The sequence below is a fragment of the Castanea sativa genome, chromosome 12 (assembly GCF_040712315.1).
Source record: "Castanea sativa cultivar Marrone di Chiusa Pesio chromosome 12, ASM4071231v1".
Classification (NCBI taxonomy): domain Eukaryota; kingdom Viridiplantae; phylum Streptophyta; class Magnoliopsida; order Fagales; family Fagaceae; genus Castanea; species Castanea sativa.
In genome coordinates this window covers 9,094,301-9,109,334 of record NC_134024.1, presented here as the reverse complement: position 1 = coordinate 9,109,334, position 15,034 = coordinate 9,094,301, and the positions used below count along the sequence as shown (strand labels likewise).

The window sequence follows — 15,034 nt, the reverse complement described above, 5'->3', positions numbered from 1 at the left end:
ATGGAGTGGATATGGTTGATGAGGAGGATATAGAAATAGACTAGGGTTTGGAAAGGAAGAAGAGAATGGTAGTGGAAGAGGAAAGAAGAGTCCTAGGATTGCATCCGAATGAACCTATTTTTTGAGAAAAGAAGAGTCCTTGTTTATTAGACTCTTTGTGGTATTCCAAGCCAAGTACAAACGAAATGAAAGAAAGAGTTTGAAAAGCTAGCCAATCACGTGGGTAGGAAAATTCTAGGAAGCTTCCTCTTTTACAAATACCCTAATGTCTATGTTTATTTACCAAAAAAACCAAATTGTTTTAGTTTTTACTAACTAATCTGATTAGTATATTAGGAATTTTCTTAAATGTTTATATTAAAATCATTAAATTAAAAAATATGACCATTATATTTGAATTTACCGTATTGCAATCCGGTCACTTGAACCGCCATTCTGGTTACCGGAGACATTGTTTTGGCGATCAATGCTAGAGGTCCAATAATCGAAACTACCAATTCAACCACTAGTACTAGCAGTCCAATCACCAAAGACACCACTCCGACGGTGGTTATCGGAGTAATTATTCCAGTGGTCCGATCATCGGACCTCCAGCACCAATGGCTCTACTACCTGAGCCATTAGTTTTGGTGGTTGCTTGAAAAATAAGTTTAAATTTAAAAAGTACAATCATTAAATAAAATAATAAAAAATGAATGAAGAATAAATATTTTAATAAAATCTCTCCTAAAATATATAAATTGATTTGTGTGTTTTGGAAAAGTTGTATAAAATAAAAATAAAAATAAAAAGTAAATTTTTATGCTATTATAGACTGAATATTTTACACGGATTGGTGTGATTGCTCTTTAGATCGGATTGGATGGACAAAAGACCATAATTGACATGGAAGAAAACGCAAGAAGAGTCAGTGAGAGACAATAACTGGGGGATGACTGCTATGGCCACATAAATAGCTTCATTGTCGGCCGAAAGAAAGTCACAAGTGGCACATTTAACCCTTGTTGAAACCCTCAGCAGTTGCACAAAACCCAAAGTCCAGTTGCTCAAAGGAGCAAAGCCGAGCATGGTGTGCTTTGCTCGTTTACCTAGTGTATGTTTATCCCCTTGACGTAGCCATTGTGTGCTTTACTTGCGTACATACTGTATAAGCGGCCAAGGAACACCATAATTACTTTCCAAACACCTGCATATAATTAATTGCTCTACATCTACTCATTCATAAAGTGTATGCAACCACAGAAATACGGGGGCATAAAAGGTAAAAAGAAATTCAACCTTTTAACTAGTACTGGAATAAATTAGAAGTAATAGAAATTTGATAACTTTTGCATTCTCGATGCTATGGGGTGCCTAACACATTTCCTGAACATAAATAAATTCATTATCCATGATTCATAGACATTTATTGATCAACTTAAACTAGGAGAATTGATGCCTTTCTAGCCTGAAATTTGGTAATTATAAGTTAAGTATCTAATCACACCTATAAATCCTTTATAATTAGTGGTGGTAAAACACTCGTGTTTTTTTATTTTAGGAACTTGGTTTAAGTCCAGTGCATCCAGTGTATTAGACTCGGTCGGATAATGATATTTGTTCAAAAGTAGATACATGTCACCATCTCAACAGATTCAGTGCTACTAGAGATTTGACCCAAGTCTAACCCTTATTTTAATTACCAAAACACAGCAAATAATATAAAATAATGGTTTAAGAAATGAGCAGAGCTTTCCTATATTTAGAGCATCCACATCAGTCCAATTAAAATCATCTAAAACACAAAAAACTACCAATTTTACACATTTTGAGCCAAAAAATGCACACATCAATGGGTGTAAAAACATGCAAAATTGTGCATAAAAACATGCAAAATTGTGCAAATCCATCCCCGAGCTACAGTAACAGTGTATATTAACACGGTTACTGTAGCTCGTTTATCCGTTTTTTTTATTAATTTCCATTGGCTCCTTTTTTCTCTCTCCTATCTGTGCTCAACAACCCAGTTAACTGCTCATCTTCGTTTTCCTCAGATGCACATAAACACACCCACACACAAACACACAGACATCATCACAGTGATACACTTCTCAAAAAAAAAAAAAAAAAGAGATACACACACAGATAGTGGATCGGAGCTTGTGGCTGGTGGATCGTGGATCGGACCTTGTGGATCGAAGCTCCGAGCTGGTGGATTGTGGATCGGAACTCGAAGCTCGGATCGGAGCGGATCGGAGCTCGAAGCTCGGATCGGAGCTGGTGGATCGGCGCGGATCGGAGCTGGTGGATCGGAGCGGATCGGAGCTCGTGGATTGGACGGATCCGAGCGGATCCGAGCTCAGAGCTGGTGAATCATGGATCGGAGCTCGGATCCGAGCAGATCGGAGAGTTAATCGAGAGAGAGAGAAAGAGAGAGAGAGAGAGAGAGAGAGAGAGAGAGAGAGAGAGAGAGAGAGTTTATCTGAAACGGGATGATCTGAAACAGGTAGAGAGAGAGAGAGGGAGATGATCTGAAACGAGTAGAGAGAGAGAGAGAAAAAAAAAATCTGAAATGAGAAAGGAGAGAAAGAGAGAGTGAGAGAGAAAAGAATCAAAAATGAGAAAGAAGAGAGAGAAAAAAAAATCAAAAATGAGAAAGGAGAGAGAGAGAGCGCGCATTTTGTAAAAGTTGTTAGGAGAAATAATAAAAAATTGTGAGAGTATTGATTATTTAATTAAAAGATGGGTAGAATAGAGGAACTGATGTGGGTATTTTGTAAAAGTGAATGTGTAAAATATAAAAAGTAGGTTTTTAGTGTAAATAGCAAAATCCTAAAATGCGGAATAGATAGGGAGGTTACTGCTCACCAATCAACTCGGAAGTTGTGCCATTTAATTAGTGATATGAAAGGTTTGGTGGAGAAATTATTATTTACACTTGGTCATGACTAATGAGATGATATTATTTATGCAAATGTACGTGTGAACTTCCTAATCAGCACAAATAAAAAAAAATAAAAAAAAAACCAAATGATGTCATATTTGCATAAATATCAATATTTTATTAGTTGGAAAGTAAGGAAGGACCACGTCATCAGTCTTCTGGTAAATTTAATAATGGGTCTGGCTTACCTCCAGTGAAAATTTAACTGGATATCTCCTTTTGTTTTAAACAAAAGTTGCCACATCACTCATTAATAAACCAACGGTGGAGATTAAAAACTCAATGAAGGGTCTGGCTTACCTCCAGTGAAAATTTAACTGGATATCTCCTTTTGTTTTAAACAAAAGTTGCCACATCACTCATTAATAAACCAACGGTGGAGATTAAAAACTCAATGACACCTCATTAAATTTTTAGCAAAAACTAACAGACCCACCTAAGGCTAACTGCTGTTTCTTCTCACGTTAACAACGTTAACGTTTTCACTAACGTTTTTTTTTCCTTCTCACGTTAACAGTGCCCGCCCAAGTTCTCCCTCTTTTTCTTTTTTCCAGCCTGCCAAATCAGATTTTAGAACTGGGCTAAAGCATATGTGAAGATGTCATTTTGCTGCTTCTTCTCACGTTAACGTTAATGGGTTTTTTTTTTTTTTTTTCTTTGACTTCATCGACTCTTCAGTTCCAAAACTTAGCGCCAAAATACAAAAATAGCAATAAAAAAAATATGTTTTGCCACCCAAGCTCTCCCTCTCTTTTTATTTATTTTTCTTTTTTCCAGCCTACCAAATCAGATTTTAGAACTATTCGGTATAATCTTTAGAAAAAAGAGTGAAGAAGAAGAAGAAATTTCTTTGCAAACTGTCAGAGTATCAGAGAAGGTATTTCCATCTTTGCTTTTGATTTCTTATTCAATCCTATGTATATGAGATGTCAAAATAATTAAAATATTAAGTTTAGGCTAAATATTATTAAATCTGAGTTTTTCTGTCATTGTTAATAAATTTAGGCAAATAATGTATAAGATTACAAAATTTTGCCATCATTCATTCATTTATTTTCATTTTTCATTGGTAATTCACGTTTCTTGTACATTTTGATTTATATTTAACAGTTACATGGAAGAGGAAAACAATGATGATAGTAAAAAATTGGATACTGATTATATTCCAAAACTTGGCATTGAATTTGGTTCTAAACAAGAGGCATATGACTTTTATAATGAGTGTGGACGAAATTCTGGGTTTAGTATTCGAAAAGAATGGTGCAATAAAAGAAAAAAAGATGGCGTGGTGACTTCAAGAAAGTTTACTTGTTGTAAAGAGGGAAATAAAGCCCCATGGGAGAGAGATGGTGAAAATAAGTATGAACGGGCTGAAACAAGGACAAGTTGCAATGCTCATATGATAATTCGGCTTGATAAAAAGAAGGGGAAATATTTTATACATAGCCTTGAGCTCAACCATAATCATATTCTCCATATTCCACAATGTGTTCACATGATGTCATCCCAACGAAAGGTCTCAAAAGCACAAGCAATGGAAATTGATTTGGCTTATGATAGTGGTATAAAATTGAAGGATTCATATGAGTTCATGGCCAGGCAAGTTGGTGGTAGAGATGCTCTTGGCTACACCAAGCAAGATCAAAAGAATTACCATTATAGTAAACGGCAAAAAGAACAGAAATGTGGTGAGGCAGGGAGTTTATTTAAATATTTTCAGAAACAAAGGAAAGAGAATCCTTCCTTTTACTATGCAGTACAGTTAGATGCTTCAAAACTAATAACAAATATTTTTGGGCAGATGCGCAAATGATTGTTGATTATAAGTTATTTGGTGATGTGGTTTCTTTTGATACAACGTACAGAACTAATAAGGAGTATCGACCCCTTGCAGTGTTTGTTGGGTTTAATCATCATAGAGAGTCTACGATATTTGGGGCTGCCCTTTTATATGATGAAACTATTGATACATTTCAGTGGCTGTTTGAAGCATTTTTTGAAGCAATGTCTGGGAAGAAACCAAATACAATTTTTACCGATCAAGATCCGGCAATGGCAAAAGCCATCTCATTGGTGATGCCAAATACTTATCATCGATTATGTAAATGGCATTTAATGCAAAATGCTCTCAAGGGTGTCAACCACTTATTACGAGGTGAGAATGAATTTAGAAGTGATCTCGATGCATGTTTTAAAATTTGGGAAAAGGAGGAAGAGTTTCTTAGTGCTTGGGATGCTATACTTCATAAGTACAATGCTTTTGATAATTCTTGGCTTCAAAGTGCATTTGAAGTGAAAGAGAAATGGGCTAAAGCATATGTCAAGATGTCATTTTCTGCAGGAATGACTACAACTCAATTGAGTGAGAGTATAAACTCTGATTTGAAGGATTATTTACAGTTAGACTATGATATTGTAAAATTCTTCATACATTTTAAGAGACTACTTGATGCAAAACGTTACAAGGAGTTGAAGGGTGAGTACAATTTAAGGCAAAAGTTGCCAAAAGTTAAGATTGCGTCACCTATGCTGATTCAAGCAGAACAAATTTATACACCTAAATTATTTTTGAAGTTTCAAGAGCAATATGAAGAGTTCCAAGGAGCTTTTGTGAAGGAGCGTGTTGAAAGAAATGCATCTCATGAGTATATAGTTTCAATATATGGTAAGCCAAAAGATCGTCGAGTAATTTGGAATCCTTTTGAAAAGATTGTTTCATGTAGTTGTAGAAAGTTTGAAAGAGGTGGAATTTTGTGTAGTCATGCTTTAAAAATTCTTGATGTTATGGATATTAAGGTTCTTCCAGAGAAATACATTCTTAAGAGATGGACAAAAGATGCAAAAAATGAGATTGTGCAAGACTTTAATGGACGTGATATCAAATCTGACACCAAGTTGGAAGTTACAACTCGATACAAGTTTTTGGGTCCAATGTATGTCAAGCTTATAGCTCGAGCAAGTGAATGTGAGGAAGCATACGAGCTAGCATTGGGAAGCTATAATGAGTTGAGCAAAAAAATTGATGATATCCTTAGAAAAAAATCTAATCCCTGTCAAGTTGATATTAACCAAGAAAATTCATCAGATGAGCTGACAACTATTTTTGCTAAGGGTCTCCATAAGAAGCAAGGTTGTAAAGGAAGACGCCGGATTAAAAGTTGTCATGAAAAGCCCAAAAAGAAGAAAAAAGGAAGCTTCCATCAACCCATACAAACAAATCAATGTTTACAAGTACTAGTCTCACCATTATAATTTTTAACATTTATACTGCTTCACAAATATTCTAGGTTCTTTATTTAATGACATAATAATTTACTAAACATTACACATTATGTAGGATAAGCATTTAACTTCATCTATGCAAGTTAATGGGGCCATTGGTTATAATCCTCTACCATACATAAATCATTCAGTTCAGGTAACTTCATCCATGTTGTTGAATCTTTTTTCCCCTTCATTTTAGGTTATTTTGATTTCATAAATTGTACACTATTATTGATCACTAATAAAAATAGGATTTGTACATTCCTCATTTTTCAAGTGTTGGTGAACCTTGTAATCCTTCGTTGTTATCTCAGGTACCATTGTATTAGAGTTTACTTTGAGTGCATAAATAAGAATTATTTGAATTTAATTTGGTAACAACTAGTTTTACACTATAAGATTAATCATCATTTTTAACTATTATGTTTCTACTATATACAGGGAAAGAGTTTTAGAAATGATCAAGAACAAAGTTCATTTGGAACTTTGAGAATTCAGTAAATTTTTATGGTAAGAAAAGAAATGAAGAATTTTCAAGAGACTTATGTGGATTTTCTAATAGTTAATATTTGGCTAATAGTTGTAATGTGTCAAGCAAGAATGACAAATCCTCATGTTCCTCTTCCATGTTCTAAGAATCTTAGTGATCTTGAAGGGGATGATATCAGTCCATTGCTTACAAAGTTTACAACTAGTAAAATTGAAGCTTTTTCGACTTGATCTTCGAATGGATGCAGCAAATTCTTAGTTTTGACTGATTGTAAATAACCATTGTTTTTAATTGTTGGAGCTGACAATTTATACTACTTTTTGGAGCTCAAAGTTTGTAATTGTTAGAGCTCATGATTTATGTTTTTTTTTTTTTTGGAGCTTGAAGATTGTAATTGTGGAACTCACAGTTTATGCTATTTTGTTGGAGCTCAAAGTTTGTAATGGTCAAAGTTCTTTTTATCTCTAATGCTACTCTGTACTTTTTTAGCAAACAATTTATGCAAATGAGAAGAATAGTATGTTGCGGTGCTATTGCCTTGCCGGAAGAATATATATATATATTAATCTATGTTGTTGCGATTTTAAAATTTCTAATAGGTGCCTAGTGAAGTGCTGTAACTGCTGCATAACTGGTGCGTGCTATAGTTGCTGCATAACTGATGCAGTGCTGTGGCTGCTGCATAACTGGTGCAGTGTTGTGGCTGCTTCAGTTTGCTAGCTGGCCTTAGCATGATTCCTTCAAATACAATGCTTCCTTCATAGTATATGCTAGTTGGCCTTGGCCCTATTTGAAATTCTTTGGGAACTTTTCTCAAGCACTTGGCATGCATTTTTTTTAACCCAAAATAAAAACTATCCATTCAAAGAGCACACCTCCTCATTACAAACAATTAAGGTAGTAATCATGAAAAACTACAAAATTACGAGACTGTCCATTCGAAATTACTGTAAATAATCCTTTTTATTTTAATAGGTGAAAAGTTCAGAACTTTATATAAATAATCCTTCAAATCAGTGTTTCTACTCTAACTCAATTGAGTTTTCTTTTTTGAAAGGGAATATATATTGCATTGCAATAGAGAAAGGGATACAAAGAAAAGATCCTGCTGTGCAAGATTAGTGCAGCATTTCTGCTTGTACAAAAGGATCAAAAAAGGAGGGATTAACCCCTTTCCACAAATGAGTAGAGCTATTCCTACGGGCAAAATGAGCAAGTTCATAGGCTGCATAATTGAAGGCCCGATCAAGATGCTTGAAGGAGCAGAAAATGAAGGAAGCTTGGGCGTGGATAATGTTCTAGATAATGTACCCGTATGGGGTCCCAATAGCAGATTCATTGATAGCATTTATCACTGTGGTAGCATCACTTTCAAAGATCACGCGGGGAAGCTGCAGCTCTTGAGCAAGCAAGACACCTTGCTCCATAGCAAGGACTTGCACCAGATCAGCCGAGTAGTGAGTTTGATGAGGCTTGCAGAGAGCAGCAATTGTTCCACCTTTGCAGTCTCTAATGATGACTCCAATGCTGGAGATCCCTTCAAGGTCTGATGAAACCCCATCCACATTAATCTTGAAAACACCAGGAGGTGGAGGGGTCCAGCTGCAAGGATGAGTAGGCCTTTCTAACTCAATTGAGTTGTTGCCATTTCTGCAGAAAATGACATCTTCACATATGTTTTAGCCCAGTTCTAAAATCTGATTTGGCAGGCTGGAAAAAAGAAAAAGAGGGAGAACTTGGGCGGGCACTGTTAGCGTGAGAAGGAAAAAAAAAAACGTTAGTGAAAACGTTAACGTTGTTAACATGAGAAGAAACAGCAGTTAGCCTTGGATGGGTCTGTTAGTTTTTGCTGAAAATTTAATGAGGTGTCATTGAGTTTTTAATCTCCACCATTGGTTTATTAATGAGTGATGTGGCAACTTCTATTTAAAACAAAAGGAGATATCCAGTTAAATTTTCACTGGAGGTAAGCCAGCCCCTTTAATAATTTCTAAGTTTGACAAGTCAAAACTCCCATGCAAAGACTTGTTCCAATGGTTTAAAAAAGAGGCACATATGGCTGCTAATTAACTAGCTAAGGGTGGCTAGGTTATGTTAATAGATACTCTTAGGATAATTGTTAATAAATCATATTAAGAAAATTTTAACATAACTTTTATAGGAAATATAAAAAAATATCAACAAAAATAATTATTTTATCATTTTTCTATAAAATATTTCTAAAAATAATTCTTTAACTAATGTCTTTAGGGCATTCGTTAACCTTTCTATTTCTTCTAATGTAGATGCTTTGGTTTCGAACCACAACTTTTCAAATGAGGTGTTTGATGCCCCTCATAGGAATTGGACTGCTTATAGAATAATTATTTGCATTTATTTAATAATATTAATTTTTTTTTAAAGAACCTCAGATTACTTGGAGGGGAAATGTTAAGGATTACAAAATCTTCCACCTGCAGGCATTGTATGAATGAAAATGTTATTCTAATTTCCCCAAGGCTATTTCAAAAAGATTTGGCTTTATTTGAAAATTAAGAATTTTTGAAAATATTTAGAGTCATTATTTATTTTAATATATTTTACAATAGAAATAAAGAAATAAAAACCATTTTTATTATTACTTAAGTGAACTCTATATATAAGGTGAATTAGGCTACATTCAGGACAAGTTTGGGATGCGAATTACACCGTGAGAGTTAATGGATGGGGGTAGCCGCAAAAATACTCATCATTTTCTTAATTTATCCGATCTCAGTTTGCTCCTTCTTTACTTTCTCTAGTGATTGACTTTGTTTGGGGTAGAGTCGATCTCTAGGTGGTGCAAAAGCTGTTTTGAGAGAGAGAGAGAGAGAGAGGGACCTAGCCTACTTGGGAGATTTTCTAGGGATTATGGGATGGGGGCAAAGCTATAGGAATGGACGTAGAGGACAATGAATTAATGATGGTGATTTTTTTTATTTTTTAAGAGATGCACTTTCTCATTTTATATTTAGGGTAGTTCATAATTCTTCATCTTATCTTTGAAACCGACCAATTTTCTTTTCTATGTTTGAAAAAGAAGCAACACTCCAAATTTATTACTTTTTTAGTTAAATCTAATAGAATCACAATGATTAAAAATGCAATCCAAGAAAATAAAAAGATAATCCTCAAATTTTTCTCTTCTTTGCAATGTATGACTAATAACTTCTTGAAAAGATTTTGTTGGATTTAACTTAAAAAAGTTATTTGGGGTATTTGCTTATTTTCCAAATATAGAGGGGAAAAATAGTTAGTTTCAAAGATAAATTGGGAAATTGTGAAAGACCTCAAACATAAAGGGAAGAATTTTTTTTTTTAAATAAAGTTTAATATTAATTTTGATTACATGGTTTTCTCACTTAATAACTCATCAGGCCAGAAAAACTAAGAAAATTAAATTGGACTGCTCGATTTTTGTTGTGTAGTAAATAGCTAGTTGCACCAAATTTAAGAAAATTGGATAGGCACATTGCATTACTCTAATTGGATTTTATATAATTGGATTTGATACAATATGAACATGTATCCAAAATTAATCATGTGTCTATATTGTACTATTGTGTCCTGCCTAGTGCATTAGAGCATTGGATAGGAAATTTTCCCTAACAATTTATCATTCATATATAACTATGCTCATCTCATTTGTTTAAATAAAATCTAAAACCACGTCCTTTTTTATCACAAATTTGATATGACAAGTGTAAAGTGGTAAAAGAAAATTGATAGGTTCACATAAAAATAACAAATATGCAATCACAAGCTGCCACATAAGATAATTATTAAAAATAATATGGTCTAGAATTAGTCATAAGCTTGCTTTATTTCTTCACATGTTCGTTGCCAAGGAAATTCTGCTACTCATAACCTTACTAAATATGTTAGGTTTTGGGTATAGGTGAGAGATTTTGTTCCACATCTTAATGATGTAATCCAAAGCACCAATATAACTTCTTTTTAGTGGAATTTTTGGCATTCTTAAAAGAAAAAAAACAAAAAAAAAAAAGGCTTATTGCCTTAAGCCTAAGCAAAGAACTTGTGTCTTGTGTATGTGATCCAAAACTACCTACATCTGCCAAGAGAAGAGAAAAAAGGTGCTGCCTTTTATTTGGGGATCACATCAAAGTGTTGCCCGAACTTTACTTTGCATAAGTGCTATTTCCGCTACAATACAGAGAACCGACGTTAATTTGCATATGCCACGAAGTGCGATGCAATTTTTAAACACGTGACACATGCAGTAGCTAGTAGGTGACAAAATTATTCTTTTTGCTCTGGCCTAAAAGATTGATAACTTTTTTAATCACTCCTTTCTTCTCACATGCATTTAATTACATGCATTTCACAGTTTTTTAAATTTTCAACAAAGAGGAGAGAGTAATTAAAAAAAAAAAAATTTGAAAGAAAAGTACTGAAATGAAATAACAAATAAGGCCATATGTTGATATCACCTTAAGTTATATCATAATAAATTCAGCAAAACCCAAAAAAAAAATGGCATTTCTTAATCCAATTACATTTTATGAAATAAGGCTATGGTGATAACTGATAAGTTATTTTCATAACACAAATTCAGCATATATAACCACACACACAAAAAAAAAAAAAAAAAAAATTATTTCATAATCCAATTAAATTTTTAGACATTCCTCTCAATTAGTAATACGATTTTGTTATGCAACAGCAAAAAAAAAAAGTTATCAATCAAAGACGAATTTGCGATAGTGAAAATTAGTGAATGCTCTCTAGTCTACGTTTCTAATTAGTGAAAATTTGCAATCCTAAATTTTTTTTCCTTAACCAAAACTTTATATTATATCATGATTTATTTACCCCGTGTAATGATAAGGTTACCTCATTAATTTAATAGAGCCTTACCATTTTTGCATATTTGGTAGAATTTTATAGCAATTTATAACATCCATACATATCCCAATTAACATATGATGATATATGCATTATCTATCATTCAAATTTAAGTGAAAAAAATAAACAATTCGGTTCAATTGATTCAAACTAAATTTGAATGATGTCTACTTACTATTTGTAGATTTATGGGAAAAAAATTCATAAATATGATAGGCAGTTTGCCATAGAAGTTGATAAGAATTCACCCATTTTTACATACATAGGCGACTTGTACGTATGTACATATATCCATAAAATGCCTATTTCCTTAACAACTCTAAACCATTGAAATCAATTATAAACCAGTTATGTAATATGGATAGAGGAAAATTCTTATATGATTGAGTTTACATTTATTCAAGATGTATTGTTTAATTTGTTTTACTTCTTAATGAAATTTGCTATCTTCTTATAAAAAAAATTAAACTAAAAGAAGTAGATAACTTCTAAATTTTTCTTAAATTATTAAAGCATTAAGTTTTTAAAATTATTGGTCTTGCGAGATTAAGTTTCTTTCTTCTCTTTTTTAATTCGATACTCAATAGTTATAATGAAAGAAGAGGACCTGAACTGTAAATAATACCAATTAAAGTCCAAACTCTTGGATATATAGTACGTTTCAAACCAATAATAAAAAACAAAAAGAATGATAGGGTCCAACATGATAAATTTCATGGTGCAATACACCACTTTGGGACTATAATTTCTGAGATAAACTTAAATAAGAATGATCGATGTATTCCCTATTTTTATTGGGCTAATGCATTGAGCATATTTAATTGGACAGGCTTTGTGACATGTTCAGTTCCACTAACTAGCTAGAGAGCCAAATCAAATTTGTCACATTGCCTTTCTAATAAATTAAAGCTTAATACGCACGAGCTTACTCACAGATTAATTTTCCAAACAAAAGAAAAAGACCCTACTTCAAGTGTTGCTTTCCATAGTGTGTCTATATATATATATATGCGCTTCACCAAACTCTGGATGATGCGTGTTTATTTGGTTTTGGCATATATATCTTACACAGACCTAAGCCACAATTTTTAGGATCGTATGCACCAATATCTATCCACTTGAAAAGCAGTATTGAGTTATTCATTGTGCTGGACTATTGAAAATTTTGCCGTACCAATGGAGCATCTTTGAGCCAGTGAAAAATTCGATATTTCTTGTGCACCTTGTCTAGAATAATGGATAGCTTGTAGTTTACGATTTTGCTCAAGTTTCTAGGATGCTAAAAAAGGATAACATTTTTTTTTAAGAGTTTTAACTTATGGCATCTGGAAAAAAAAATGACAACTTATATATGTTTTATATATATATATATATACACTAGTATCTAAATATTCTATGTTAGAACAAAATTATACTCCCGTTGTGCCAAGTTAAAACTTACAAATTTTAAGTCAAGTTAATCAACCAATTTACTCAAAAAAAGAAAAAAAGTTAATCAACCAATTAGTTATAAAAATACTTGGTCAAAACATACAAGCCAAATCACAAAAACCAATAGTAGAAGTAAAAGAGACAAACGATACCATGATGAAGAGATAACCCAAATGGGGAAAAACTCTTTGAGGTCTTAACCACTAACCCTGAAGGAAAAATAGGTCCACAATAATAGAATATAAGTTTTACAAAAGTCATATATTGGACTCTTTTATCTGTGGACTCTGTCAGAAGTAAACACCAGCTCACAACTTCAAAAACTCTCTTGAAAATTCACTCTAGAAGCTTCAATGTATGTTGGATACAGCAACTTCAACTGGATCGCTGTATCTTCAAAAATCTTCACTTTGAACTCCTGTTGATGCTTTAAGAAGAAAGCTTGGTTAAATCTAATCCTAGGTGTACAGTATATGGTTCTTTAAGGGCCCGTTTGGCACATGTTTTTAAACAACAGTTTTTAATTTTTTTGAAAATACGTACAGGTGAAAAAGTGTATAGAAGTACGTAAAATGTTATTTAAAAACTAAAAACATGTGTTTAAATACACATACCAAACATGCCCTAAAAGTCTCAAAAAACGTGCTCTAAATCTCCCTTTTTATTTATACCTTGGCTTGAAATCCATGAAACGCTAGATGCATGATGGCCAATTGAGCTATATTAGGTTTCTGTCAACCCAAATCTTGATCGATGAACATGAGTAATAAGTCTTGATCATGTGTGGAGAATGTGTTGAGAATCCTATACTTGCAAATCTTTTTTAATAGAACTTGAACATGTCTTAGTCTTCAAATAATTTAAGGATACATCACAAGTCACTAATTTAAGGATACATTTGCTCATGGTTTGTTAACCTAACACTATAGACTAAATATTCTAAACAGTCTTTAAAATTTTTTATTATATAAGATTCATGAACATACTTTTATAGAGCTTTTCTCTCAATGGAAATTATTGGGGGGAAAACACTAGCCATAAGTAATGCATACGTATGCCATCACAATGGTCAAAAGTGGTATATAGGATAATCTTCTTTAGCGTGCTTATTTCATCAAGATTAACAGAAACTATAGTAAAATGTCAAGAAATATTTAGGCTCATTGGAGTCCACTTTTTCTCGTTGTCTGCCACAAGGACACCTCCGATATATATAGAATTAATTTACACCCCTAGACTTTTCCCTTTTGTCAAAAATTTTGAATTATTGGGAATAATATGAGAAACACAACTCATCCAAAAAGACAAGGTGGATCATGCTTGCAGGTTGTCTTGTTTTAGGGTTGATTATGACCAATCATCAAAATGTCGAGAATTTTCTGATGTTCATATAACCATGCATGTTGAAGGCTATGTTAATTGCTCAACAATTCTTTGAATTTCAAGTTTCTAGTTAAGTTCATGGAAACATGTGAGTTTTATCAATTGCAAAGTTCAAACATCCACAAAAAAGTAATTCTATGCTTCATAATTCATATCACCAACTAAATGCACTTGGTATTTTCTTTAGCTGAGAATATATTCTTCAAACTCACATGTCATTTGCTTATAAACATTGAGAATATTACTTCTATAACCCATTAGCTTTCTAGGTTGAGGAATTTGCATAAATTTGGACCACCACCTGATAAATAGTCTACAATCTTAGCAATGTGTGATGAATTGTCTAGACCAATAGTTGGCCGTTATTGACTCCACCATCCAAATTTAACTAGTTGATAACCTGACCTTATTTTCAATGTTCTAAGCAAGAGAGTCAATCTTGTACCGGAGGTTGTACCAGTTTGACTAATGGAACGATATATTTCAGTACCAATCAATACTAGTGTACTGTTTCGAGTATACTGTTATTTTATATGTGTGTGTGTGTGTGTTATAATAAATATAAAAGTTTACCATAAAACATTATCTCAATTCAGAACAAATTATTCATGGTTTTAGACTTTAGCATTAATTAAAAGAAAAAAAACACAATATAAAAA

At 33.0% G+C, this 15,034-nt stretch overlaps 1 protein-coding gene across 1 annotated transcript; it reads left to right on the top strand.

Moving 5' to 3' along the window:
* Positions 1-4,037: 4,037 nt before the first annotated feature.
* On the top strand, positions 4,038-6,688 carry LOC142620139 (protein FAR1-RELATED SEQUENCE 5-like). Its single transcript, XM_075793556.1, has 5 exons — positions 4,038-4,611; positions 4,725-6,154; positions 6,261-6,341; positions 6,439-6,501; positions 6,629-6,688. Exons 1-5 carry the CDS (start codon positions 4,038-4,040, stop codon positions 6,686-6,688), a joined length of 2,208 nt encoding a protein of 735 aa, XP_075649671.1.
* Positions 6,689-15,034: the final 8,346 nt, after the last annotated feature.

Excerpts from the sequence above, each read along its gene's own strand:
- LOC142620139 (XM_075793556.1), top strand. The coding sequence starts at position 4,038 with ATGGAAGAGGAAAACAATGATGATAGTAAAAAATTGGATACTGATTAT. Across the intron at positions 4,612-4,724 it reads GCAAAAAGAACAGAAATGTG|ATGCGCAAATGATTGTTGAT; the intron begins GTGAGGCAGGGA and ends ATTTTTGGGCAG. Across the intron at positions 6,342-6,438 it reads ACATAAATCATTCAGTTCAG|GATTTGTACATTCCTCATTT; the intron begins GTAACTTCATCC and ends TAATAAAAATAG.